The sequence below is a fragment of the Tauraco erythrolophus genome, chromosome 8 (assembly GCF_009769465.1).
Source record: "Tauraco erythrolophus isolate bTauEry1 chromosome 8, bTauEry1.pri, whole genome shotgun sequence".
Lineage (NCBI taxonomy): Eukaryota > Metazoa > Chordata > Aves > Musophagiformes > Musophagidae > Tauraco > Tauraco erythrolophus.
The window spans coordinates 44,800,337-44,827,102 of NC_141472.1; the positions used below are offsets into that span (position 1 = coordinate 44,800,337).

Sequence of the window (26,766 nt, forward strand, 5' to 3'; positions counted from 1 at the left end):
TCACCATGGAAATTAATTACCTAGCACTTATCTAATTAACCAGAGCTTTCATCTACCATTCCCAGAGGCCAGCAGCAAATGCCAGATTCTGCCCCTCCGGCCGCTGCCTGAAATACCTCCTGGGACACGTCTCACGCCGTGTCAGGACAGGCAGCAGGACCAGCACCTCCAGTCGTCTCCCGCTCCTGCAGCACAGGGCGCTCGTGCGCGTCTGTCTCAAACGGCAGCTCGTCGCCCACGAGATGAACCTGAGAGGCACCAAGGCAGAGACGGGCACCCGCAGCCCTGCTCGGCGTCTGGCGGTTCCTGCCGCCAGCCCCGCGGGGAGCCTGGCCCAGCCGCTGCTGCACCCTCTCGGGTGCAGCCACAGGGGCAACAAAGTCGTTGTCTGGACGCTGCTGAGAACAAAAGCAGCCTCTCCAGGCCAGGATCCGTTTCTGCCTCTGTCTGCCACCGTACCTGGGCACTGCTGTGGCTGTCAGTGCTGCCTCCGGGGAGCGAGGCCAGCGAGAGAACAGATCCATTGCCAGTCGCTTTTTCGTGTTAAGAGCCGTGGGGGCAAAGGTGGGGATTAGCAGGAATGGGCACATCCACCTTCTGATGCTTTCCTCATGAGCATTTTCCTTCTCGGACAGTTTCCTGGGCTGCCCATGAGTACTGGATGGTTCAAAACAAAACGGGCATCCCACCCCTGGTGACCTGTGCTCAGGCTGCCTGGCGCTGCGGAATCCACCGTGCCAAGCCCCGGCCCTGCAGCCAGCGTCCCCACTGAGCCCGTGCCCCCAGCACCGCGTTCCTTGGTGGCACAGACACACCTGGCACCCGTGAGCGGGGCCTGACCCACACCCACACGGGCACCCACGGAACAGCCCGGGCTGCTGTGGCACAGCCGCTCCCGACGCGCTGCTGCCCCTTCCCAGAGGCCGCCAGGTTCGCTATGGCATCAGCTCTTTCCTTGTGCCTCTGAGGACAACACGGGGGGGCAGGTTTGCACCGAGCGGGGCCAGAGGAAGGCACCGCTGGAGCCAGCGGCCAGGGCGGGAGCGCAGCTCCGATCCCCGGGGCTGGGGGAAGCACGGTCAGGGCAGGAGCGCTGGGGCAGTCAACTGGGACAAAGCCTTGGCACGCAGCTGTTGTTGGAGCCCCGGTGCACACGTGTGCCTGCCACGTGCTCTACGCCCGCCCTGCCGGCCAGGAGGCACACAGGTCACTGGCCCCGGCTCTCGCCACCCCAGCGCGGTGCTGGAAGGCCAGTCGAGGTGACCGGGGACACACCTGCAAAAACAGCCAATCTGGGACCGACCGCGGCACCGGCCGAGGAGGAACCTCTGGCACCTGATGGGGCAATGGGAAGCGGGCAGCAGGGGAGCAGCCGCTGTGGCTCAAAACAGGGAGTGGGTGCTTAACCCCCCGCAGAGCCCCTTAAAAGCCTCTTCTGCCCTGCGAAACCCGACAGCTGCAGAAATAGTGGGGTGTTCTCCTTCCCACCTCTGCAGGGTATCACTTTCAGCTGACTCTGGTAGAGCCACTATGACCGAAACAACAGGTTACTCTGGGTGAGTAACAGGGGAGGGTCTGAATTTGTTTTAATAAGACAAGAAAAATGTTCTCTGGGTTTTGTTTAAGCCTCATTTATAAAATTGACCTGTATTGTTACTTATTTGCTTTCCATCTATTAAAGCAGGTGGAAAGGGAAGCCAAACCGGCCTCCCGCTGTCTGCAGAATCTGATTTAATTTGCACTTGTATGCTAGGCAGTTATTTGGGACAATATAGATACAAAATCCCGATTTGCTAAAAGCTTAATAAGCTGCCGCGTACAAAACAGCACAGTACGTCACCCGCTAGATATTTCTGGCAGAATTATGTGAAAGAGCGAGCCAAGGTTGCCATTGACTGAATTGATGATAAATATTGAGAAACGTTTTTTGCCAAATACGCAGACATGGTAAGAGAGATGCCGACGAGGTTACCGACAGCGGTGGGTGTAAGGAGGAGGACAGCCTGTGTGACAGCAGGGCTCTGGCAGAAAGGCAGTGGTCCCAGACGCCACGTGGAGCTGGCTCGTCTCTGTCCCTGTCCAGTCTCTTCCCTGACACCAGGGCCATGCCATGGGCAGGCCCCGTCCTGCCCTGTCCCTGTGGGTGCTGCGCCGTGCCCCTGACCCATTGTCGCCCCGTCTCCCCACAGCAGTGGGCTTGTCCACATTAAAAACCCGCACCTGGACTCCATGGAGGAGGACGTTCTGTATCACTTGGACTTGGGAACCAAGACGCACAACCTGCCGGTGATGTTTGGGGACATAAAGGTAAGCAGCAGGTGCAGAAGCGAGGCAGCAGCTCCCAGCCCCACAGGGCTCTCCAGCCCCTCGTCCCACGGCTCTGCTCCTCGCTGCTGCGGATGCTGCCACCGGGGATGGGGTCTGGCTGCTCAGTAAAGGCTCTCAATGACCCAGGGCAGCCCAGGCAGGGATGCTGTACATCCTTGCTTGTTTTGGCAGAAACCCAAACAGAAAATTATCCTTTTAAAAACCTGTAGTTCCATAAAACCTGATTTTATATTGGCTCCCATGTTAGAGGACAGACAGAGGAAGCATTTGTCCAAAGTGTCTGATCATCATCATCTACTAGAGATGAGGGAAAGAGAATATCAGAGTTTTGGCTGAGATCTACTGTCAAAAGCAGCCTGTCATGATGGCATTCCTCTTCCATTTTAAATGGGAGCATTTCCCCAGCCCACACATGTGCTCCTGCTCCCCTGCACCGCTGGCAGCTGGATCAGCAGTGCTGCCCTTACAGTCACGTGCTGGTCCCCCTCCTGTGTTCAGGGAGCATTTTTTTCTTTTAATATGTAAAATTTGTCCTTTTTCTCTCTGACTTCGTGGTCTCTGTGTCATCAGCAGTGCTCACTAATTGCAGTCGACACTGTTGATAGAATAAATTACATGACGAGCTACTCTAACATCTGGTTTTGCTTTGCCATCAGTGGGAATACTAACAGCTCAAATTTGCTGAATTATTTTACATTTTCTTGGCCTGAGATTGATACCCGAGTATGTGCAACTGTACAGCTGTGGGTCCTGGTGTAGACACAACCCTAAAGGAGTAACAGTTTGGTTCTAGTGTGAATCCCTGTTTTTGAGGCCCTCGGTTGTTCTGATGTCCCCCAATTGCCTGCAAGACGTGTCTGGTGCAGCTGCCACTGCCACGTTACGGCTGAATCTTGGTACCTATTTTAGCTAAAAAGCACCAACACGTTCCTATTTTACCACCCAGTTTGTCTGCGTGGGCGGCAGCCCCAACAGGATGCGGGCCTTTGCCCAGTTCATGCACAAGGAGCTGGGACTGACGGGTGACGGGGAGGACCTGGCAGACATCTGCGCGGGGACGGACCGCTACGCCATGTACCGGGCTGGGCCGGTGCTCTCCATCAGTGTGAGTACCGCGCCGTGCTGCACCGCGCCGTGCTGCGCCGCGTACGTTTCCCATCCCAGCGCTCACCGCAGCCTGCCCCGGGCTCTGCTGCTGCCCGCGGGGTCCCGGCTGCCCCGCAGCAGGGAGAGCGGCTGGCACGGCCTCTCCTTCCCGTGCCTCTGCCTCCCACAATGCCCACTGGCAGATTTTTCCCTCTTTTCAGTTTTCAGCCGCTGCCACCAGTGCTACTTTTCAGCCACGGCAAAGCTGCTTCTGTTGGAGCGATATTTCTCAGCACCCTACGTGTTCAGGTTCAAAAGCGTCGTATTAGAGACGAACACGCTCGTGTTTGGCTCAGCTCAGCGGTCTGGCAATTCAAGAGGTGAAGACCACTTCCCACCATGCAGGAACTATAAATATTGCTGGAAGCATTACACTGACAGGAGCTCTAAAGGAAAAATCTTGCTCTGTTCTTTAAGAGCAGCAGAATTCTTGGCACTGCACACAGGAAAAGCAAATCCAGGCTGTGCCAGTGGGTGCTCACAGCCCAGGGCTCGGTCCCACCGTCGCTGCTTCAGGCACAAGATGAGTCTCAAATCTGATTCACAGGAGACAGCGTCGCTCACACCACAGCTCACGCTTGGTCCCTCGGACAAAACCAAACCAATCCTGACTGACAGAAAAGCCTGAGGGAACCAGTGTGACAGGATCCAAGGGGAAAAAGGCCCACAAGTGTCTCTGCTCCCCAGTCTGGCAGCAGTCGTGGCACAGCGAGAAGCAAAGCCGACGCTGAGCTCTTGGCCACGCACCAGTTTTGCGCCAACGCAGAAGCCACCGACTGCCGGGCTGGTCCCTGCGAGGGGCCGCGGGCAGCGAGCCTCCCCCAGCGCCCCTGCGGAGCAGCTGCCAACAGCACATTTCGGCAAGTTGCTTGGAAACACAAATGAACTCAAACATACCGGAGGCAGGAACACAGCTTCCTGCTTGGAATATTTACAATGAGAATAAATTTTTTAGGCATTGGCAAATAAGTCAGGCTGATGTTCCAGAATAACAACATGCAAAACGTTTTCATATTTAAAACGTGATATAAGCCTAACAGAGCATCAGTTTCACAGCCGAATGAAAAGAGACAAAGCGATACGCAGACTGCGTGTGTTGCATTAACTAATTCAAGCTTCTCTACACGTGCTGCCTTCAGGTTTTTGAACACCATAGCAAAGCCAAAAGCATGTGAGGCGTTTTTCATGGGGAAAAAAACAAACCCCACACCACCAAACACCCTCTGCTTTTAAAGGCAAAGCCAAGAAGAGGGCAGCGGTTGAGGGATGGAGCACAAAGCGAAGATGATGATGTGAGGGAGCGCTGGGCAGAAGAGGCAGCCTCAGCAGCTCGAGATTTGCAAAGCCTCTGCCAGCACAGAGGAGCGGCAGTGGAGATGGCATGGCGAGACAGCGCCGGCCGGGGCAGAGGACGGGGAACGGGCTGGCGCAGCGGAGGGCAGAGCCTGCAGGCAGCCGGGCAGGCGCTGGGACACAGGGACACCAGGGCGGGCGATGCGAGATGGGAGCAGGACAGGAGGGCGGGCAGGCACGAGGCTTCACGCAGCAAACACCTGACCTCCAAACTCGCCAAGGGGCACAAACCCGTCCGGTGTCCTTCACGCCCAGCGATGTGGGCAGAGGTGCTCCGGCACGAGGCAAGGAGGGGCTGGAGGCCACCAGAGAAGCAGAGGCTCAGGCCGTCCTCCCTGAAACTCGCCACACCAAGACCGGATAAAGAATGGCAGTCAGCATGGGGCGTAAGGACGGGCAACACAAGGGGAAGGTCTTGGAGCATTCAGCCATTGGGATGCCTTTGTGGAGAGACCTTCCTGGAAGGAGAGGCACCATCTGTGCACCTGATGTATGGGTCTCCCAGGATGAACATCAGCTCTATTGATAAGAGCCTTGAAAGTGTCAAGAGAAGGAGAAGAGGGTTAGATGCTTTAACTGGACAGGCTACATAGACACTGAGACGTCTCTCTCTCCACTCAAAAGGCTGCCCAGGGAGGTGGTTGAGTCCCCGTCCCTGGATGTGTTTAATAGGGTGGATGAACTACTTAGGGATATGGTTTAATGGGGATTAGGGACAGTTGGACTGGATGATCTCTAAGGTCTTTTCCAACCTAGAAATCTATGAAAAAATTGCTGTTGGCCTCATCAGTGGAAAGAGGTCACAGTGTAACCCTGGGCTCGTTGCAATCACATACCTGTCACCCGCTGCAGCATCACAGGGAATGACATTTCTCTTTTCTCTCCTCCCAACAGCACGGGATGGGCATCCCTTCCATTTCCATCATGCTTCATGAACTGATCAAACTGCTGCACCATGCAAAATGCCGAGACGTTACTATTATACGCATCGGTACGTCCGGAGGCTTAGGTAAGCAATCCATGGTCCTTCTTCCGGGCAAAGCGGGTATTAATAAAAAAACCCAACCCCACAAGTTCTCAGCAATGGGTCATGTAATTATGAGCTTCAGGATTTTGTCAGGTCCTCCAATATCAAACAACAAGATATTTTGTTTTGGGTTAAAACGCAGCAAACTTTTAGTGACTAGCTTAGCAGAACGCACGTTTTCGTAATGAACGAAGGCCTTGAATTCACAACACTTGGGTACCACTTTTCAAACAGAAACCACTGGACTGGAAGTCATTTTCACACTTTGAGATCCTCCCAGCTGTTCTGGTGTCTGTAGTCCTCCGTGCTGGTGGGACTCCTGGCCGGGGCAGTGGTGCTGCTCACACCTGCACGAGCTGGTGGTGGGGCATGATCTCTGCAAGCCAGAAGCCATTAAAATGCTGCTGCTCAGCATGTTCCCACAATCACTCATCGTGTGCTGATTCTGTATGTTTTACTTCTACATCTGTGCTACTGCATGAATTTCAATTACTCTCTCACATCTGCTTTGCTCACTAAAAAGAACCACCCCACAGTCACCCGTACATCTATAAAGATCTTTCTGTCATGCTGAAGTTTTCCAGCAGGTCACAAGCGGTATCAGCTCTGGCTTAGCCTCAGCCTTCGTTTTCACAGGGATCGAGGCCGGGTCTGTTGTGATCACGGACACAGCGGTGGACTCCTCCTTCAGGCCACAGTTTGAGCAGATGGTGCTGGATGACGTGGTGGTGCGGAGCACTGAGCTGGACAAGGACCTTGCGGAGGAACTGCTTGCCTGCAGCAAGGAGATTCCTGACTTTCCCACTCTCATTGGCCACACCATGTGCACCTACGACTTCTATGAAGGTAAAATGATCTTTGAGTGTCCTCCCTCCCCTCAAACATAATGCCAAGTCTTTACGTTCTTACGTAAGCAAAATTATCCACACCACAAAGCCTAAGAAGGGCCCCAGGAGCAGAGCCACCTGGTACATTAGAGCTTGTTCAGCAGAGCAGGGTGCGCCTTCAGAACACGCAGTGCCAGTTTCAGCACTCTGCCAGGTGAGACCTGCTCTGCTAATTGGTCTCTCGTGCATCTGACCGTTAAATTTTGCAGTGCCACCTGCGAGACCAGCGCTGCTCTAGCTGGTGGCAGATCAAGAGTAAAGATCTGCCCAGCAGGAGTTGCTCCATGGACAATGCAGGCACCTGGGGGCACCTCTGCTGCCCCCAGCCCAGCCATTCCGCGGGAGCCACGCGTGGTCGCAGACTCTCCAAAAGCAGGACGCCAGGAGCCTCACCCTGGCAAAGAAAACGGTCCCTCGTCCACACTCCTGTAGCAAGCCCAGCAGATGGGTTACGCTGAGTGGTTTCCTACAACAAGATTGTAACTTCAGAACTACCAAACGCTAGAAAAATGTCAGGAAGTGTGTGGCATTTACGTAAACAAACTTTGGTTACTCTGGAACCGTTCCCTCTGCAAAATTGAATGCTGATTGCAGAGTAGTTGAAATGTAATAAATGAAGAATTAATAATTTGAGGACTATTTATAGACCTTTGGATCTGCTTGCAAACGCGACCATCTGCGTGTTGCTCAAGGCCATGTTTTATTTAGACAAAGAACCATTTGAGAGGATTAACGGCAGGAACAGCAACAAGCTGAAGCGCTCTGCCCCGGGTAGCGCAGCCACAGGTACACGCTTTGCTTGCAGAAAGGACTGTCCCTACGGCGCAAGAGGAATAGCTGCGCCGAGGACGGGTCCGCTCTGTGGACCCGGGTGCAGGACAGCCAAAGCCACCAGTGGAATTAGAGGAGAGGCTCAGGGTGGGTGTCTGCGCCCGGATGCACCGAGCATGGCGTGGGGTCCTGTCTGCGGCGATGCCCTGGGGCTGCAACGGGAGCAGGAGGGAGCAGCAGCACCGGTGCTCATGCCCAGCTCTCTGGCTGCCGTGCCCGACTTTCCTGGCTGCCCGTGCCCAGCTCCCCGGCTGCCCGAGCAGGGACCATCACTTGCGAGCAGCTCCAGCTGGCTCCATCCATGGCAGACGCTTAAGAAAAATTAAACCTAAACTAAGAAGGTTTCCCTCTCCCCAATTTTCCTGTTCTATACAGCTTGCTATGTGCCTCTTCCACAGTAATTTGGCATTTTTTGGATTTAACCTGGCAGACCTTCATAGCTGACGTATGCCATGGGCCTCAGAGGAGCGGCGACCACTTGCCCCTGCAGAGTCAACCCGCTCCCTGCACTCAGCACCTGTGGGCTCACTCGTCCTTTTTACAAATGCCAAAACCTGTGCAATTTTCTCCTCTACACAGAGACATAGCGCACCGCTGTTAAACGCTGAGGGTAACACGAGCTTAGTAACTGTTCAAAGGAAAACTTGGTCAGCTTCAGACAAAACGTGGGCACTGCCAGACTTTCCGTTTGAAACTACATCCTGTTGACCATGACCGTAACCCACGCAGGGCCAGCGGTGATGCTTCTCTGCTTCCTTTCAAGGTCAGGGGCGATTAGACGGAGCATTGTGCTCTTTTTCCATTGAAAAAAAGTTGGAGTACTTAAAGAGAGCGTATGATGCCGGCGTGAGGAACATCGAAATGGAGTCTGCGGTGTTCGCTGCGCTGTGCGGGCTGTGCGGGCTGAGAGGTGAGTCCTCCCGCGGCCGCGTCCCTCCCGCTCCCCGGCTCCATCCAGCCAAGCGTTCCGTTTGGGGCCAGGTTCTGACACCCTGCAGGCCAAAAATGCATTCCTAACAATTTTCACAAGCTCACTAAAAACCAAATTTTGTGGCTCAATAAAAAACCAAGTTTGTTTTAAAGAGCCTAAACGCACGTTGGACAAAACACAACTTAATCCCCCCTCATCGCTCTCCCAGCCCCAAAAGAAGCCCCGGCCATAGCGCCACAGCCGCCTTCCCCCGTTTGGCTGAGAAGGCAACGGGCCGAGCGGTGGGTGCCTGCAGAGCAGTGCCATGGCCACCGGCTCCGGCACGGCTCCTGCCACTCCGGCGCAGCCCCCAGCGAGCCCTGGGGAGGGTGGCGGGAGCAGGACCCCTCTCCCTCCCCGCGGACAGCGCTTTAAGGCGGCGGGTGCCGGTAGTCACACACAAGGTGACGCAGCGCTTTGGCCCTCCCGCAGCCGCCGTCGTCTGCGTGACGCTCCTGGACCGCCTGGAGGGAGACCAGATCCGGGCGCCGCGCGAGGTGCTGCGGGAGTACCAGCAGCGGCCCCAGCGCCTGATCGCCGCCTTCATCCAGAAGCGCCTGCGGCTCTGCCCGCCAGCGGGAAACGCGCGTTTCTCCAGCAGCTGATGGGCGACATGGCATGAGCGCTGGGGAGCCGGGTCCAGCTGGTGCACGTTTGTGCCCCCGGCGTGGCTGTGCCAGAAGCGGGCACCTGGGACCTACCCACACCGGCACACCGTGGCCCCTTTTCCTGGGAAAGACGGGCTTGGTCACAACATACTCCCATGGGCAGGTGCCCTCTGGGCAGCCAGATCCAGCAAACGCTGCGGTGCAGGAGCCGCGGAGCCCCAGGATGGCTCAGATCACACCGCACGTGTGCACCCGAGGAGAGCTCCAGCCGACATTGGCACAGGAACTGCACGGGCTGTTCCCAAACTGCACGCTCCTCACTCCCGTCTGCAGGGGCTGCAAAGGACTGTCCCGCGAGGGTCGCTCCTGTCCACAGGGATCCTCTAGGAACGAGATCCCTTTGCATGTGGCATAAAGCCAAAGCCGAAGTAAATGATATGTGAAACTAATCCACGTTTGTGACCATTATTGTTGCTCGTTGCTGTTACGAAGCTGCTCAGACTTTCGTTCGTACAACATCTACAGATCTGTCAAAACCCGACGTGCACCAGAGCGTTTGAACAAGAGGTCTGTGTGCGGGAATCCCCCTGGCACGGACCGTCCCACCCGCGCAGGAGCAGCTCTGCCCCCATTGCACGGTGGGCAGGTTTGGGTGCGGGACACACAGGGACCCCCGGGAGTGAAGGGGACAGGAGCACCTTCCCGCCATAACCTTGCCCTGACTCAGGTAACTGCCAGGGACTACGGCTTTGCCACCCGTCTGCTCAACAACACCCATCAAGGACCCAGAAAACAACCAACGGCCTTTCCGCGTCCCCACGAGCTGTACGGACCGAACTGCGCCCGGGCTGAGTAGAGGGGTTTGTTGCAGAGGGTGACCTACAGCCTGGAGAATTTCCCACTGAAATCACTTCCAGTTCCTAAGGCTCACTAACAAGCTTGCTTTCCAACAACTTTTGACACCTTTGGAACAGTAATTTACAGGATTTAAGAGTTCTGGTAAGCAAAATTTTAACACACCAAAAACCATGGGAGAGGATCTTAAGATATCAACGCTATTAAGACCACGAAACATGTAACTAAAGATGCAGACGTGCTGAGGGGCTGTCCCTGAGGCACTCGTTCTCTGTTCAGTATCCTAAAATCTGTTTTATCGGCAGTCTCGAAGCCCCTCTAGTCCAGGCAATATTCCCGCGCACTCGAGTGCAGCTCGGTGTGCCTCCCGAACGTGTGGGTTCCTCCTGGTGCCCCTCTTGCCACCCCTCTGCAGGTTGGCACGCTGCCGCCTCCCGCCACAGAGCTCCGTGTCTGGGGCGCAGGGCCGGCAGTGGAGCAGGGCTGGTCCAGGCTGCTCCCGCCGTGGGCTCTCCTGGTGCTGGGACCCCACTTTCATGGTGCCCCAGAGCTACGCCAACAACTTGCCAGCACTGCGATCTGGGACACGTGCGGTTTGCTGCCATGAAAAAGCAAACTCCACTTTGTACAAGAAAAGGAGATTGGTTCCTAGTTTCCATTCTGAGGTTGCAGTTTTTAGGCTCAAACATTAATCCGAGAGGGGAGGAATCCCAGGACAGGAGCGAGGGCCTTCCCAGAGCGGAACCAAATCACTCCAGCCACGTAACATGCAACCTAACCTACTGCTCAACCCCAGTTCCGCTAACTCCAAAGTCCACTTGAGAGACTTCTATATAATAGCAACACATTCCTCAAGTTCTTTGTGAAAACAATTTAAAATCACTCCAGGAAGAGAAATGCGATACTTGAACATTTAGCTTAATTTGATGGGTGAGGTTTGCTCTGCTGTAACTTACGGAAACACGGTCCTGGCGATTGACTTTGCAGGAGACGGCGAACTCTGTTTTCTAGAACATTGTCCAGTGAAGAGACTCTTGGTTCAGTTATTTTGCTTTTAGCTTAATGATTATGATAAATGTCTTCTCTGCTGCACACTCTAGGTCTGACACTCTGTAAGGGTTTCGGATGAGTCAGTAGTTTACAGAGCTCAGAACACGAGTCCTCCGTGAGCTCCTTTTCAAAATATTGACCATTGCTGCAAAACCCTCTCTATTCTCAGAAGGGTCAAAACAGGCCTCGCCATCACTTATGTTTTTCTTTTTCTATAAATACACACATAAACGTGCATGTAACCTTACATGCACATAGGCTGGCACAAACTGAGTGTTTTGCAACAGCTGGATACTGCATCAACTCATCTTGTGCCAGCTGGATGTTTGACTTTCAGGCACTATTCAACATTTAAGCCACTTTTCCGACTACCAAAATTCACAGATAAGTAGTATATCTTGAAACCGCGTAACTTAATTTTCATCAAGTTTTTCTCAGGCTTTAAAAAAGCAGATTGTTAGCCAAACTGCATGGACTTCGTTCATTGGCATAAAGGATGGCTGAATTCTGAACTGGTACCTTTACCGAGTCAAAAACAACAAAGTAGTACTGCAAGAGATGCTGGTTGAGAAGTCTATTTTCCATTAACATTTTCTAAATTACTATATTTCTGTGAAAGCAATTTCATACATCTTTGTACAAAAATAACTTGCAAATTTTCTTTTTTTTAAGGAAAGTGTAGAAAGCATTTATCATGAAAACAAATATCCTTATAAGCATTTCCACTCTCTGAAGGGTTTTGATCATTTCTTATGAGCAGCGCTAAGGTCAGGACAATCCAGTAAGGTGAAACACCCACCTCCTTCCTGCAGGAGCACAGAAGAGAGGTGGCGCTTGGCCAGGGCAGGGAGAGCAGCCACGGCCATCTGCAGGAGCCCTCCTGGCAAGGGCAGCCTCTGGTTGTGCCAAGCAAAATACCTGAAGCCAGTTTCACTGACCTGCACGTGCCTCTAAAGATCCTCGTTCCAGCCTCACTGTATCAACAACAAGCCCCAACTCAAGGCTGCAGTGAGCTGGCACAGACTCATCAGCGTAAGAGGCCTTCTGCTCAGTCTATTCCCTGAGAAACAGCAGACGTGAAGACAATCACAAGACACTGCCTAAAAATCAGAGCTCTTTATTTCAAAAACAAATGTCTGTTTCATTTAAACTTTCCTTTTTACAAAATGTCTTGGTATTTATAAAAGTTAACAAGAGAACTATAATCTGAAAAGATTTTGCACCACTGAATATCTCGTCGATCTGCTTTTAGAGGCAAGGAAAAAAAAAATTCAACTGCCAAAAGTTTGGGATCTTCTGTTTCTGGGAAGCAGTCTAGAAGCCAATCTGGTCTCCAGAAGAAAAGCAATTCAGTGCTGGTCTCCCCTGCAGGAACATCCAACCAGTTGTGAAGCTGGCCAAGTGTGTTTTAAAAATAGTAAGTTACCCCAAATGAGATACCAAAATAAAATGCACAAATACACACAGAACTGTAATTTTAGCAGAAACATGCAAAAGCTAAATCCAGAAGACACACAGCTCCCATGGCTTTCGAGCAGCCTCTGCAGCATTTCTCCCCTCATTAAATAACAGCTTCAGCACTCAGCTTACGTTGCTCCTGGTCGTGAGCTTCGCTCGCTCTGGGCAGCCTGTCGCACGGCTCTTCCCCTGCCTTTCCAGCACCCCTCGCGTCCCCGTCTGCTCCTGGCTTTGCACCCCTGAACAGCCAGGGCCCAGCAAACGTCCCTCCCCCAGGGCTGAGACACCTGCTGAGACCAGGCTCACGCTACGAGGTTTTGCTTATGCTGCTATCAGTTTGAGGGGTGAAAAATTCACATTCCTTTTCTCTGACTGCAAAACATTTGGTGCAGTCGCTGAGCATGTCAAGCAAAGGGGGCTGCTGCCCGTGCCAGGGAATGAGGTGGCACACAGCAGCTGGCAGCAAAACCTCCCTCGGTGTTTGCTGGACCTGCACTGTGGTCTCACCAGGAGAACACAGTCAGGGCCCTCATCTACCCCCGATCCTCAATTTCTCATTCCGACAGCGAGGAATTACTGTTCACAAGGCACTGTAGGTATGTGATCCATTAACACCTACAAGGCATTACAATATTGCATTAACGACATTCCCACAATTATCTAGATACACAGCTATGGATGTTCAGATCTTTCAGATATTCATCATCCTTAGAAATTTTTGGTTAAACTGCCAGTTGCAACTTGTTTACATACATTCTACACTCATCTTATGTAAGGCTTGAAAACATAATCAGTTACAAAATGAAATGTCATCAATTTCCCTTTCATTTAATAGAATCATATTCAGTAGTTTCAGCTCCAAAATAAAGATCCCAGATCTGAAACATTATTTCTGATTTATAATGTATATTGAGAGACTAATCTACAATATGAAATTGCATGACTGGTTTGCAGTAAATATGATGCAGCAAATTGGTTTCTAAATATAGACAAAGGTTAAGTTTCTTCTTAAAATAATGAAGGAATAATAGACACATTCATGATAATGCAAATTTTATAATTAAAAGAATCAAATTCTGAAGCAACCTGGAACAAAAGTTGTGGGATGCATTTATATATCATAATATAATCTAAAGTTTAGATCTAAAGACTGTTCTGCAAAGCTATTTTGGATTTATGCTGCCAATTAAAAAAGCAGAGTTCCTACTCGAGATGCGATATATCAGATTGGCCTGTAACATCTGTGGGAGTCTTCCACGTACGGGTGTCCAGTCTCCCAGCACAAAGGGACACGTGAAATTATGCTACAGTAGCCTACACCAAACCTCTGCAAAAGGTGCAGCGAGGCAGGCATGAGCTGCTGCAGCACTGCACGGGGAGGGCACGCTGCTTTTCTGAATGACTGCACACGCTGAGAGCTAAGGAGGCGTATGACACAGCCCAAGGGAAATTTATTTTAAGTTCTCACATTATAGGCCAGACCATACCTCAGAAGCGTTTCTACTCCTGATATAAGAGGCACTCTACATTTTAAAAGCTGTAGATTCCATATCTCTTCTTGGAAGCTTCAGTGGAGGGATTTTTGGTAAAATCTCTTTTGCATAAAGTGTTTTATGAAGTCCAGCTTCTCGAAGAGCTCGCTCAACACGAAGTCTGGGGTCAGAAATGATCTGTTAAATAAACCACAGCAACGAGAAATAGAAACAAAACAATACTTACCTCATACACACAGTGTATCTTACAGGTTATCTACGGATGTAGGGATTTAAAAAGTTTTAAAATACAGTCAGAAAACTATGGTCATAAAAATAAAGCCTTCAAAAGAAGAGAAACTCTACAGTGAACAAGCCTTAACCCACTGCATACATCTGGATACTCTCCTTTTAATATTAATGACCACTAACTATTTTAATAAAGAGCCCTGGTTGTCATTCCTCAGCAAAACTCAAAGGGTAGATGAGAAATGGAGCGACTTTTAATTCAGCTTCCTCACCGAGGAGTCGCTGCCTCCTCCAACATTCCGCACCTACACAGCCCTGCTTGCAGCACAAGACTTGGAACCCCTTCCTGTTTGTTTCCATGGAATCTGAGTGCTTTGAACGCGTTCATCATTTTTCTCACGGCGTTGCCTTGTGACTAAATGGCAGTGCCACTTCCATTTGACATAACAACAATTAATGCTCAGGGAAATTACTTCTAAAATTTGTCAGAAGGTTACTTGACAAAAGTTGTAAGCGTCTTCCACATCCTCCTTCTATGGGCTACAGTGAGGGAGCACAAGAGAGTGTCGCATTGTCGGTTCTGGCATCACCTGCCACAGTGCCCAGAGCTGCTGGGAAGACCAACACTGGGGAACATTATCCCTAACCACTGTGGCTCCAGGATGGAGCACGCTAATACACTTGGCAGGAATCACGTATTGCAGTCTGAGCAGTACCAAAACCTGGTCAGAGTCAAAACAGAAAGAATATTCTGAGAATTCAGGTATCAATCCCCAATACACAGGTTCAGAGCATTTTTAGGCTAAGGCTTTTCAGAACCTCATACATCGGTCAGATTTGGGTAAATTTTAATAGCCAAGCAAAAACTACATGTCTTGTCCCACATCTCTCCTTTACCAAACTAAGAAGCTTAAAATGGCTTAAAATGGGAAGTGCTGGACAAGCTCAGTCACAGACATTATTAAATTTCAGCTTATTCAGTGCTAAAAGAAAGCTTTTACACCATAGAATTACATCATAGCACTTCTCTTTCTGTAAACATAGTTTTCAAATTCCAGAGTGGGAATAAATTCAAATGCATAGACTGAGCAGATGGGGAACAGTAAAGGAATCAAAACCCCCCCCCCATGTTGCTTTATTCCATTTGAAATTGAGCTAGCACTGTCCTCAGGGATCTGAGTGACCCGAAAACATGAGCATAGTTACTTCAGTTTCCTGCTTCATTTACACCTTACAGGTTTCTTCTCCTTTAGCCCTAGGTATCACATCCCAACCGACCTTCAGTCCAGCAATAGCGTAAATATAGTCAAGATACTAATTTTCAGCTTATGATGAGATTTGTGCTGTGCATAATCTTCCAAGGGAAAAGAATACCCCATAACTGAGCTACCTGTCACGTGGCTCTTTTGTATACAGTCAGGAAAACTCTTCTGCTGAGTCAATTCACCTCAAATACTTAGTACGACACTGACTGGAGCCGGTGAAAAGGAGGCATTTTTTAAAAATAATTACATAAAAATGTAAAAGAGGTGAATTTGAAATGAAAAAACAGCAAACAGATCAGTCAAAACACCCAGCAAGCAGAGGAACTGCCCAACGGTCCCTCTCGCCCGGTGTCCTCCTGCCGGTGGTGGCAACGGGAGGTGCGGTGCCCGGAGAGCCCAGGAGTCCTACGCTGGACCTGAATGGACCTTCGCGGTACACTCTGGTGCTCCTTCAGCGTCTACATTGGGTCAGAGAGATTACTCCACCTATTACTCCTGATGTTTTATGTTTTACACACGTTTTGTTCTATATTCTACTGTTAGGATTGCTATTTAGGATATATTATTACTATATATCACTGCTAAGATATATGTGCATACAATAAACTATACAGTACGATTACAGAAAATTACCTGCTGTTCACTGTATGTATGCAACTTAAACAGTGGCTTCTGAAGATCAAACTCTTCTTTGGTTCCAAGGCCCATCCGAGCTTTAGATGCCACTGTATCAGCCACTACTCTGGCTGGATCCAATTTTGCAACAACAGCAACCTAAAACACATGACACGAACATAACAATTACTCTGGGTGGACCTAAAGGTGAGAAAAGGTTGTTATCGATAACGCATCCTTTGAGAACACGATCATTTACCTGGTTTAAAAGTTTCCAAGGTTGTCTTAAACCACCTCGTATCCATATATAAGGTTGTAAAGCTTAAAACTTGAATCCAGAGTAAACCACTTTGACAGAGAATAAAAGCCAGAGATTTTTTTCCTGTTTCCCAATGGAGACAGTTTAATTGGCGGGACTTAGAGCACTGTGCCTGCCCAGAACTGCTGTGGAGTGGAGAACGCAGAAAAACCTGCGTATCGCGAGTGCCAATTGTCAGTCCTTGACAACACCAACTTGAAAGCTGGATGGCATTTCCGTGAAGGGAGAGCTTGTGTGGCTACCTCGTCACACGCCCGCAGGAAATTGGCTTACGGTCAGCTTTGGGCCACCAGAGAACACACTTCCCGAACAGGGGCACGACTGGTCTCGGGGCCGTCAGGGCGGCGCGCGGCCCCGGCTCGCGCGGACACCGCAGAGAGAAGCGGCGGCACCCGCGGCTCTCCGGCAGAGACCGACACGAGCTCGGACGTTCAAAACCAGCAACCAAGAGGAACTGGCAGACTCACAGCTTAGCAACACCCACGATTCCTGGAAGTCCAAACTTTTTGCTTTTTCTTCTGATGGAAACGAAGGTGTTGAGATCAGTAGTTTACAATTTCTACAGAGTCATGGGCAACAATATGGAGCAATAGGCCACAAATAACATAATTGTTGTTTTTTTCCTTAAGTGCATCTGTTTTAACTGTTTAATTTCCTGTGGCTAGATCAGTACCAAAGATTCTCTCAAACACTGTATTGTGCAAGAGTCAACCTTTTTTCACTGCTTAGTTTTTTTGTGTTAAAACATTCAGATATAGCCCAATACTACTTTGGAAAAATACAGAAAGATGCATGAGCAAAATAATCAAAGTCAGGACACCATCCGAATTGGCTAAAACCAGAAAAATATTTTAAATTCTATATGGTAATTTTTTCCCATCTCTTTAATAAAATGTCATCTTTGTATTTACAGGCTGTCAAAATATATAGACTGGATGACTTTACTGAAGATCTTCCCCCTGCCCTCCCCAGTCAAGGGGCATATTTTATGAAGCAGTATTTCATTAGTGTGAAACACAGAAAATAAATATTGGTTAGAAAAATGTAATGAAGTGGGAGCTCTACCATCCTGGTCAAAGGCCATTCTAGAAGCATTTTTCCATCCCTGGAAGTGTTCAAGGCCAGATTGGATGGGGCTTTGGACAACCTGGTGTGGTGGTGTCCCTGCTCATGGCAGGGGGGTTGGAACTGGATGGTCTTTGAGGTCCCTTCCGACCCAAACCCTTCTGTGATCCTTCTTTGATAGGAGAATTGGGTCAGAAGAGATCAACAGATCATGACTCTCAATCAGTCTCTTGGAAAATCTGATGCAAAAGACAATGCAATACAACCAGTAACTTAGAAAAGACATAATAGAGTAGTTATTAAAAATGCATTGACAATCTAAAACAACAGTTAATACTGCAAAATATTTAATTGAATCAAATTATTAAAAATAAAGCATTATTGACTGGAAATGAGCCTGAGTTCAACAGTTTAAAAGATGACTGAAATAACAGACCAATGATCCCTTAAGGTTTATTTATTCCTGTTATGCTCAGCTCTCCCAGAGAAGATAACATGGAGTATTTGATCTCTGTTATATTCTTCCGTCTTCTTGACTTTGCACACCCAAACGCAGAAGTGGAAGCACTCACAAGGCCACAAAGAGTCCACAAGGGGCTAAGGAAGAGTTTCCCTGGCACGCACACTGTACTGGGAGGGTTAACCCTGAAGCCAAAGGCCACGCTGAAGGTGAGGTCAAGGCTGCCTCAAATACTGTATTTTCAACCGCAGGCAGTGCCGGGGAGAAAGCTGCTGCTTTAGCGCTGTTTAAATTATCTGAAACCAAAGGGGTTTGAAGAGCACCTCTTCTCTCTCCCTTATTCTCCTTTGGCTGTGCATTTAGGCTGCAGTTCCTGGAATGCAAAGAATGTGAACTCCAGGTTTTCCTTTTAATCTTTAGAGGAAAAAACAAGGAGATTAGATACAAAAATATAAATGATGGAAAAGTTACTCCTTGAAAAGTCAGCAGTAGAAAAAAAAATAATGCTACATTTACTATGACAAACATTAGCAAGTGTTTTCTGGGATGTTCTTTTTAAATAACGTGCAAGTTTCACAGGGAGTTAAATCTCTCTGTGAACTATGTTGTCCAAGGTCTGTAAGTTTTCAGAATTTAAGAAGAATTTAAATTACTCATATATCTTGCCTAAGACTCAAGGCAGACATAAGATTATTAAAGCAAACAAACAGAAAAAAAAAAACACAAAGAAAACAAGATATCACATTCAACGCGGAAAACAGAGTATCTGTTTTCAGATATCAACAGCTTCTACAGAGCGATTTAACATCCGAACGTTCCTGTTGTCAGTTACGAAGCACACAGGATTCCAACACGACAGAATCACTGTTGAAGTCAGACCAAAAGCGCATTTTAACTTCTTCATTTATTTGCTTTGGTAGATTGTTCTTTCTACCTTCCACGTCATACGGCAGCATGTTTGTATCGTTACTGTATATGCAAATACTACAGACAGGAATAACCCACCTGCTGTCGGAGTGCTTCGAGGCATTTCTCTTTTTCCTCTTCTTCAAGAGCTCCTTGAAGGGCCAGCTCCCTTTTCTCCTGCAGCCGCCTTTCTAGCAATGCCCGTCTGAGCTCCACCCTGCGAAGCGGCACACGTACAAATGGAAAAAAACAATGGCTCACGCGGGATTTTTAAATTTCACTTATGATACTCCAGTTTGAAAACTAGTCTGAGGTTTTCTGTATCCACCTAATAATAATATGGCGGTTCATCAAAACACCTGGAAAACACTAAAAATGCTTTTTCATTTGAATGTTTTTGTTTCGGGGTTTGTGGGGGAGGGCATTTGAGGACTTGTATATTTTGTTTCGGGGTTTTGTTTGTTTTAAACAACTGGCTCACCTTTCAGATTTCATCTCCAGAAAGCAGATTTTCACTAGCATGCTTTATATAGCCCTCTTACTCTTTCTCCCCCGTTTGCTTTGCCAAGAAGAAATGTTCTCTGACATCTGCGTATGGCAGAACTACTCTTTCCTATAACCCTTTCCGTTAAAAGAAACACATCACTCCCAATCTTGTTACTGGAAGAAGCAAGAAAACCTGAGAATTACATGCTTCTTCAAAAGGAAAAAGCTAGAGGTTAGCACAAACAATTCTGAAACTTTACCTACGGCACTATTTTTGCTGGTCAACTTTGGCACTAGTTTTTCACAGCCCTGGTAGTACCACCATGACCATATTCCTAATAATCCTCAGTCCACTGCCAGACTCTGTTTCCTGGGAAGCTCTGGGGTATTCTTTGGTATGTCACTTCCAGTCCTTATGCAGGAGTTGCTGTTGCCATGCTTTGCATTCAGAGAATTATCCTGCTTTTGCCCTTCAAATTTGAACTTGCCTTTAGAGAAATGATGAGTGAGTTGCTTCAACTACAATAAACATGCATTTTTATTCTCTTACTCTCAAAATTTTAATAATTTCAAAGGAGTATATAATTTGTGCTATAAACTGCAAAGATCCGAACTAAACATACAGTTATGATGGTAGCTAGAAAAGATCACTGGATCAATAATCCAATAGCAATTATCAGGACAAACAAACTTGTCCCAGGACAGTGGTACAAAGCTGCCTGAGGATGCCCCAGAGAGGCTTTCCGTTTCTTACTGTCACCAGTCTAGTTTAGGCAGATGAATGCTTACAATGGTAATCTTAGAGGTAATGTTTGTGCCAGGGTGAAAGCCTAATCTTCTTTTATATGAAGATAATTTAATAAAAAAGCAAATATTCATATTTTTCTGAAAAATGCCAAAAATTATATTGAAACCTTTCACTCTCCTTGAGCTGACTACTATGATACATGTTCTAAAATACTCCAGTTTTATCAAACATGAAATTCAGTACCCTGGAAACTTCTGTAAGTTGCCAAGAAGGAAAACTGAGTGGCACTCATCCAGGTCTGATTTCCCATACTTTGTCTCTACTGCAGAAGTTTTCATGCACATCGGAATGTAAAGCATTGCTAAATGGGAACATTTTATGGCACTTCCATAGCCAGTTTGAATAGGTGTAAGAGATTGCAGCTGATTGCCAAAGTAACTGACAGGCAGAGCAGGGCAGAGCAAGGGCTTAGCAGCTTGAGGCAGCATTTGGTGCTCCTAAGAGGGTGGTTCATGTTTTCATGACTGTGTTATCCTGAGATCATCATCGTGCTTATGCTGGAGAGACCAAGGCCAGTATTAACAAAGATTAAGTTTCGTTGTCAGAGGGCAATAGCAGAGCTATGAAATCTACACTCAGGGAAGGCAGAGAACCCTGTAAATACAAACTCAACGTACATTGTGTTCCTGGTTTGGAACGTTCTTCCAATACTTCTTATACTTGGCCTTAAATGTTACTTAAGCTTTAATTTCACAGTGTCCACATCCAAATAAGTTGTTAATTCTCTTCACTCTATTATACTTAGTCACATTTAGGCACTCTTTCTTTAAAGTAAACTTAATTTTATAGAAAAGCTTAAAATTAACACGTTTGAATACTCAATTTTGACTTTAAGTACCACAGTAAGTAACAATTTTAACAAATCGCCAGCTGAAAAATGAGCTTAGCTGATTAGTTTCAGTAAAGCTACCTTTTTGAAGTATTGTGGGTACACACTTAAGTCATTTTTGATAAGCACAATTTCATTAAAACTCTGCTTTCAGACACTGTCTCATAAATATTCAATAGGAAACAATAAACTACTGGGCTTATTATGAAATCTTTAGCAAAACTTCAAAAAACTTGAGTTATAATATAGATAGGTTTTGCTCTATATCACAACCTGTCCTGTTCACTGTTTCAGCTGAACAAATCTCACCTGACCAGCAGAAAGCACTTAGCAGCTAAGAAGGTCTGCTCGTGGCTTCCACCGGCGACGGGCTGAACCCATGGCCATCGTGGCCGAGGCAGGAGGCAGCTGGGGTAGACACTGTCCTACACACTGATTTCAGCGTCTCAGGAGCAGCCACTGGTTCTGGGGCAAAGCCGACGGGCCGGACCCTTTGCCGACTGATGCTGCACCTGCAGTCCCGGCACGGGGGCTCCGCGGGGGTGCACAGCCACCCCCAGCCCCCTGCTCTAACCGCGCCGTTACTCAGAGCCGCGCAGCTGGAAGCAAAGCAGCTGCCAGCACCGGCTCCACCAACAGCCCTCTCTGTCGCACAGCTTTATGAAGGGCTTCACCACCCGATCGTTTGTGCACAGTTGTTCTGGGTTCCTTCTGTCCTGCGTCCCTTCGACGTGGGGCTCCGACTGGGGGGAGCGGGAGAGCTGTGCTTCAGGAAGGGGAAACACTGGTGGGGCCAGAGGGGGAGGGAGGAAAGGCTATCCACACGCCTTCCCAGCAAGGAGCTGCCGCAAAAGAGCACGAGGGAAGGGAGAGATGTGATCCATGAGCACCTTCACCTCCGGCAGGTGACGCAGAGCCGCACGGCAAACAGCTGCCGTCGCTGTGTCTGACAGCGGGACACAGCTCTTGCGAAGAGCAATGCTCTCCTCCCGACCCCTGCCACCCCTTTCAAGTGAGGGCCAGGGCTGGCAGCAGGGCAGGCGCGGGGTTCCAGCAGTTGGAAACATTTCCCACTCACTGCCTCGCTGGAGGACTGTGCCAATCTATTTCTTATAGGTCGTGAGTGAAAACATTCACATAATTTCATGCCAATTTAATTCTGACCCTGCCACATCAACGCAAATCTATTGCTTTGGGGGGGGAGGGGAAATGCACTCTTTTAGAATATTTTATGTATATTCAAACCATTCCATACCTAAGGGACTCGATGGAGGACCTGACTGAAATTCACTGCATAAAGCAAAGAAGGGAGAAGTGGAGTGTTAGCAACAGACAAACACCTGCCCTTTTGGATGCTAATTCTTGAAGCACAAGACTTAAATGCAGTTAGTAGTTCTGATGCCACGTTAAAGAGAGCTTAGAATTCAATGTCTTAAAGACAGAAGCATGGAGACCTAACTTCAGCCATTTAGAACAGCTGAGTGTGTGATCCTGAGTGCGTGCACATATAAGGACTGACTGCAGATGTACATCCATGCTTACATCTCTGCTTCCAATGGGCCACATGCAAATGCATCTGGCCATCAGTAATTTCTTACCCCCAAAATAGTCCAACCAGCTACCCCAGCGTAATGGGATTAAGTCTTGCTGAATGCCCGTAAGGAGAACGCACACCATTTATCCAGTATCTGCTATGTTTCTGGAGCATTTCTCTCTGGAGCTGTCATTCACTAAATTTTAATTTTTATTAAAAAAAGGATGAGAACTCTCTGCTTTCCTTTTTAAACATGGCCAGCCCAAACCCTTTATGATAAACATCACTACTCAGTTCTCGTCCAGACAGTTTTAGTCTCGGGTTCTTAGCCTGAAGGAGTTCAAGCCTGCGTTTTCTGCGCTATCCTCAAGCAGCACAACCAGCGAGAATACGCAATAGTGTAGGCAGGGCACGTCCATCCCTGTTTAACAGCTGGACTACTATCAGCAAACAATACAAAATGAATGGAAGTAGAAGCAAGCAAAAGGGAGTATGATTTTTGCCTACTTGCCTGGGCATTACGAGATCTGGGCAGACTGACATTCTTACCCCAGCCCCTGTGATTTTTTTTTTAAAAACTGTTCTACAAATTTTGTATGAAACGACCCTTGGGCAAAAAAAAAAACAACTACAGAATAGATATTGTGCTTGGAGCAGAAATCACAGCACAATCCTCTCCGCTCTCCCATGTTTCTGAAAGCAGGCAGCATTGCTTATTAGGATTTTGTGTTGAACTCACTATTCTTGCCATCTTTTACTTGACCAACATCTGTGGGGACTTACATAAACTTAAACGCATCAGCGTTTAGGCAAGTGCTGGGCAGCCAGCTGCTCTGAAGGCAAGAGTTCCAAGACACACATGCAGCATAAAGCTGCAGCTACCCAGGAACCTCCAGGCCAAAGAATGAAATGTCCAATCAGTTACATGTCTCCACTGTCAGATACTCACTAAGCAGAGGAGCTGCAGAAAGCAAATTTGGACTCAGTCACTTGAATTCTACATCTAGTTTCAGGTGCCTTTAATCCTTTTCTTTGATCTGGTCATAGCTCTGGCTATTCAGCATCTTGCAATTACAGGTGAGACCTGAATAAATAAAGCACCACAGTGACTCTGTGATGATAATTTTATTTTTTATAAACCTGATTAAATTAATTTTAAAAGCAATCCAGGATAACAGCAGATCATTTTTTAATATCTTATTGTACCTATTAGAAACTCTATGCGCTATCCAGGCCATATCTTGTACTTGGAATAGTCAATCAGCTCATGATAGAAAAATTGTTCCTTTTCCCAGAAAAGCCTGAAAGCCTGTCAGATCAGAGCTGTGGTTCTCGCCTGTGGCATCTTTCATGATCAGTTCTGCAAAGTCTCAAACCAATTAAATGCTGCAACAGGTGAATATGTAAGAATACCACTAATTTCTACAGGACTGCAGTTCTGCACGGTGAAGTCGTTATGCCAGAGTGCCCACCCTCAGTTCAGCACAACACATATTTTAAAACGCCTTATACCGTACTTGTAGCACTACAGTACCTAAGCACCGCAACGTCTCTCTGCCCTTCTTTCATTAATCTTTCTGAAGGCTTTGAAGATGAAAAGCATTCAGTGATTTAAGCATTTTTCTTTAAACTGTTTTATTTTGTACAGTATGCCAATTCTGGGAAACACAATGCTAAGCATTTAGCAACTTTTGATTCATAACAGCTCGAAGGTATGATTATTTCCTCCCTGCATTCCTCAATCAACGGTGCCATTTCCTTATATTTTATTCTGAAACAATTATTAGCATAAGAAAAGACATTCCCCAACTGTATGGCATAGGGCAGCACAGAGGTTTAAAGAAAAGTCATTTTTCCTGATCACTGATTTACTGAAGACTCAGTAATTCAAGTATGTGTGTGTCTTTGGTATGAGCTAAATCATCGCAGCTATGTTTGAGGAGAGGTATAGATATATTTGTAGCATAAGAATACAGACCTTTAAATTTAGCTATCAGCAAGGTATTGTAACAAAATAAGGTCGAAGCAGTGTCTCCCACACAATGTTTAAGACCCACGTTTAATGTCCTAATGTCAATGATACTTTAACCCTATTTTAATTACCTTTCTGGTCCATGCGATTTGGTGGCTCCCTCTAAGTGAAAAAGTAAGCCTGTGATTTGAGAGCAATTCTAACCAGACTACATACAGGGGTTTTTATGCTTCTCTGTGCCAGAGGAGTTGCTCTATGAAATCAAGTATTCTCTTCAACAGGTCATTAAAGGCCCATGTTCTACAACAAGGACCTGTCAAGGACTCAAACGTTAACAGGCTGAAGTCCTAAATTACATCAAACAGGTGAAGAGCATCTACAACTAGATGCACAGTTTAAGACACTCTAAAAGAACAATAAATACATTTGAGGTTGTTAAGTGCTTAATGCACTCCTCTCCCTTGCCTCTCAAACAAACCAAACCTGATTATAATAATTTTGCCAAGTGGGAATACAGAAAGGTCATATTACTCAGCTACAATGAAGAGTCACGAAGGGAGCTGGTTTTAAGGTGTATACCCTATCATGATTACAACAGCACTTACAAAGGTCCAAAACTTTGATGGATATGAATTACATCAAACTAACAATAAATTGCATTCAGGATACAATCATGATGAAACCTTGGGGTATAGACTAGGGTAACTGCCAAACAGGAAGAAAAAAGTTACCTAATTTATTCTAATTTAGAAAGTTGGAAGATCAAAGCAAATCAGATTATAAGAAGTTCCTATTGAACTATAACGTATTCACATTTATGTTCTTTTACCTTTCTTATCTTTAACTGCTTGTTCAGCCATTATTTTCTTAATTCCTCCAGACGCTGCAGATCTTTCTCTTCCTGTTCTTTCTGCTTGAGCTGTTTCTCAGCCCCGTACTTTCTCACCTAGAGTTTTGAACAAACACAGTAAACAAAATAACCATCGTTCACAAGCCAAGGTAGTGAGAACAATAAAGTAAGAAAAGCACTAAGTAAAGAAGATCCAATTTTGATCTATTTAGAATAAAATTTATGTTTTGTTGACAGTATGGACTAACAAAATATTTACTAGAATAATAAGAGTGTGGAGCCTCCACAACAGAAATAGTAAAATCAGACTGTGGACACACATTTGAATATAATTTTAAACTACAGACCATCACTTTCATTTGCTCCGTGCTTCCTACTCTGCCATCAAAATCTCAATGTGAACGTTCCTTGAGTAAAATGTTCTAGGTCAGCTCAAACAGCGGGATCCATTTTGATGATGGCGAGATGAACTGGCCCAGTTCATTCTGGCTGAGGTGCAGAGCCCAGTGAGGAACAGGAAGAAGCTACGAGTGGTCCTCACCTAAGTATGAAGCTTTTCCAAAGCTGAGTGAGAAAGAAAGGCCTTAAACAAGACAGTGAAACCTGAGCAGGGAAGCTTTCTGGGAGATGAGGGTTTTTTGGATGCAAAACGTGTAATTGGGATTTAAAGTAAATATTGCTCAATGAAACTCTGAATTCTTCATTGAATAAATTCTACAGGATTCCGTTCCTAAAACCAGGACAATTCTTCAAAGACAACTGGTGGAATTGCAGCAAGCTTGTAATTCCCACCTTGTCAAGACATACGTTACAGATCATAGGAATCATTTAGATTGGAAAAGACCCTTAAGATCATCAAGTCCAACAGTTAACCTAACACTGCCAATTCACCACAGAACCATGTCCCTCAGCACCACATCTACACGTCTTTTCAATACCTCCAGGGATGGTGACTCCACCACTTCCCTGGGCAGCCTGTTCCAATGCCTGACAACCCTCTCAGTGAAGAAATTTTCCTAATATCCAATCCAAATCTCCCCTGGTGCAACTTGAGGCCATTTCCTCTTGTCCTATCGCTTGTTACTTGGGAGAAGAGACCAACACCCACCTCACTACAACTCCTTTCAGGTACTTGTAGAGCACAATAAGGTCTCCCCTGAGGCTCCTTTTCTCCAGGCTGAACACCCCCAGCTCCCTCAGCTGCTCCTCGTAAGACTTGTGCTCCAGACCCTTCACCGGCTTCGTTGCCCTTGCTCTGGACACGCTCAGCATCTCCACGTCTGTCGTAGTGGCGGGGCCCAAAGCTGAACACAGTATTCCAGGTGCAGCCTCACCAGTGCCAAGTACAGGGGATGATCACTGCCCCAGTCCTGCTGGCCACACTATTCCTGATACAAGCCAGGATGCTGTTGGCCTTCTGGCC

General features: G+C 47.5%; 2 protein-coding genes across 2 annotated transcripts in view; one reads left to right on the plus strand and one right to left on the minus strand.

Annotated features, from left to right (window-relative positions):
* The first annotated feature begins 1,500 nt into the window (after positions 1–1,500).
* On the plus strand, positions 1,501–9,147 carry UPP2 (uridine phosphorylase 2). The gene is made up of 7 exons (XM_086615788.1): positions 1,501–1,556; positions 2,190–2,307; positions 3,275–3,433; positions 5,722–5,836; positions 6,491–6,700; positions 8,336–8,482; positions 8,975–9,147. Exons 1-7 carry the CDS (start codon positions 1,531–1,533, stop codon positions 9,145–9,147), a joined length of 948 nt encoding a protein of 315 aa, XP_086471914.1. The 5' UTR covers positions 1,501–1,530.
* A 4,889-nt stretch (positions 9,148–14,036) lies between these two features.
* CCDC148 (coiled-coil domain containing 148) overlaps positions 14,037–26,766 on the minus strand; it is a 45,495-nt gene continuing 32,765 nt past the window's right edge. The window contains 5 exon segments of the mRNA XM_086615981.1: positions 14,037–14,183; positions 16,133–16,273; positions 18,964–19,083; positions 25,324–25,355; positions 25,358–25,439. Coding sequence (XP_086472107.1) covers positions 14,037–14,183; positions 16,133–16,273; positions 18,964–19,083; positions 25,324–25,355; positions 25,358–25,439 — 522 coding nt within the window.

Coding starts and splice junctions, on each gene's coding strand:
- UPP2 (XM_086615788.1), top strand. CDS start 1,531: ATGACCGAAACAACAGGTTACTCTGG. Junction 2,308..3,274: donor TGATGTTTGGGGACATAAAG/GTAAGCAGCAGG, acceptor TTTACCACCCAG/TTTGTCTGCGTGGGCGGCAG. Junction 3,434..5,721: donor GGCCGGTGCTCTCCATCAGT/GTGAGTACCGCG, acceptor TCCTCCCAACAG/CACGGGATGGGCATCCCTTC.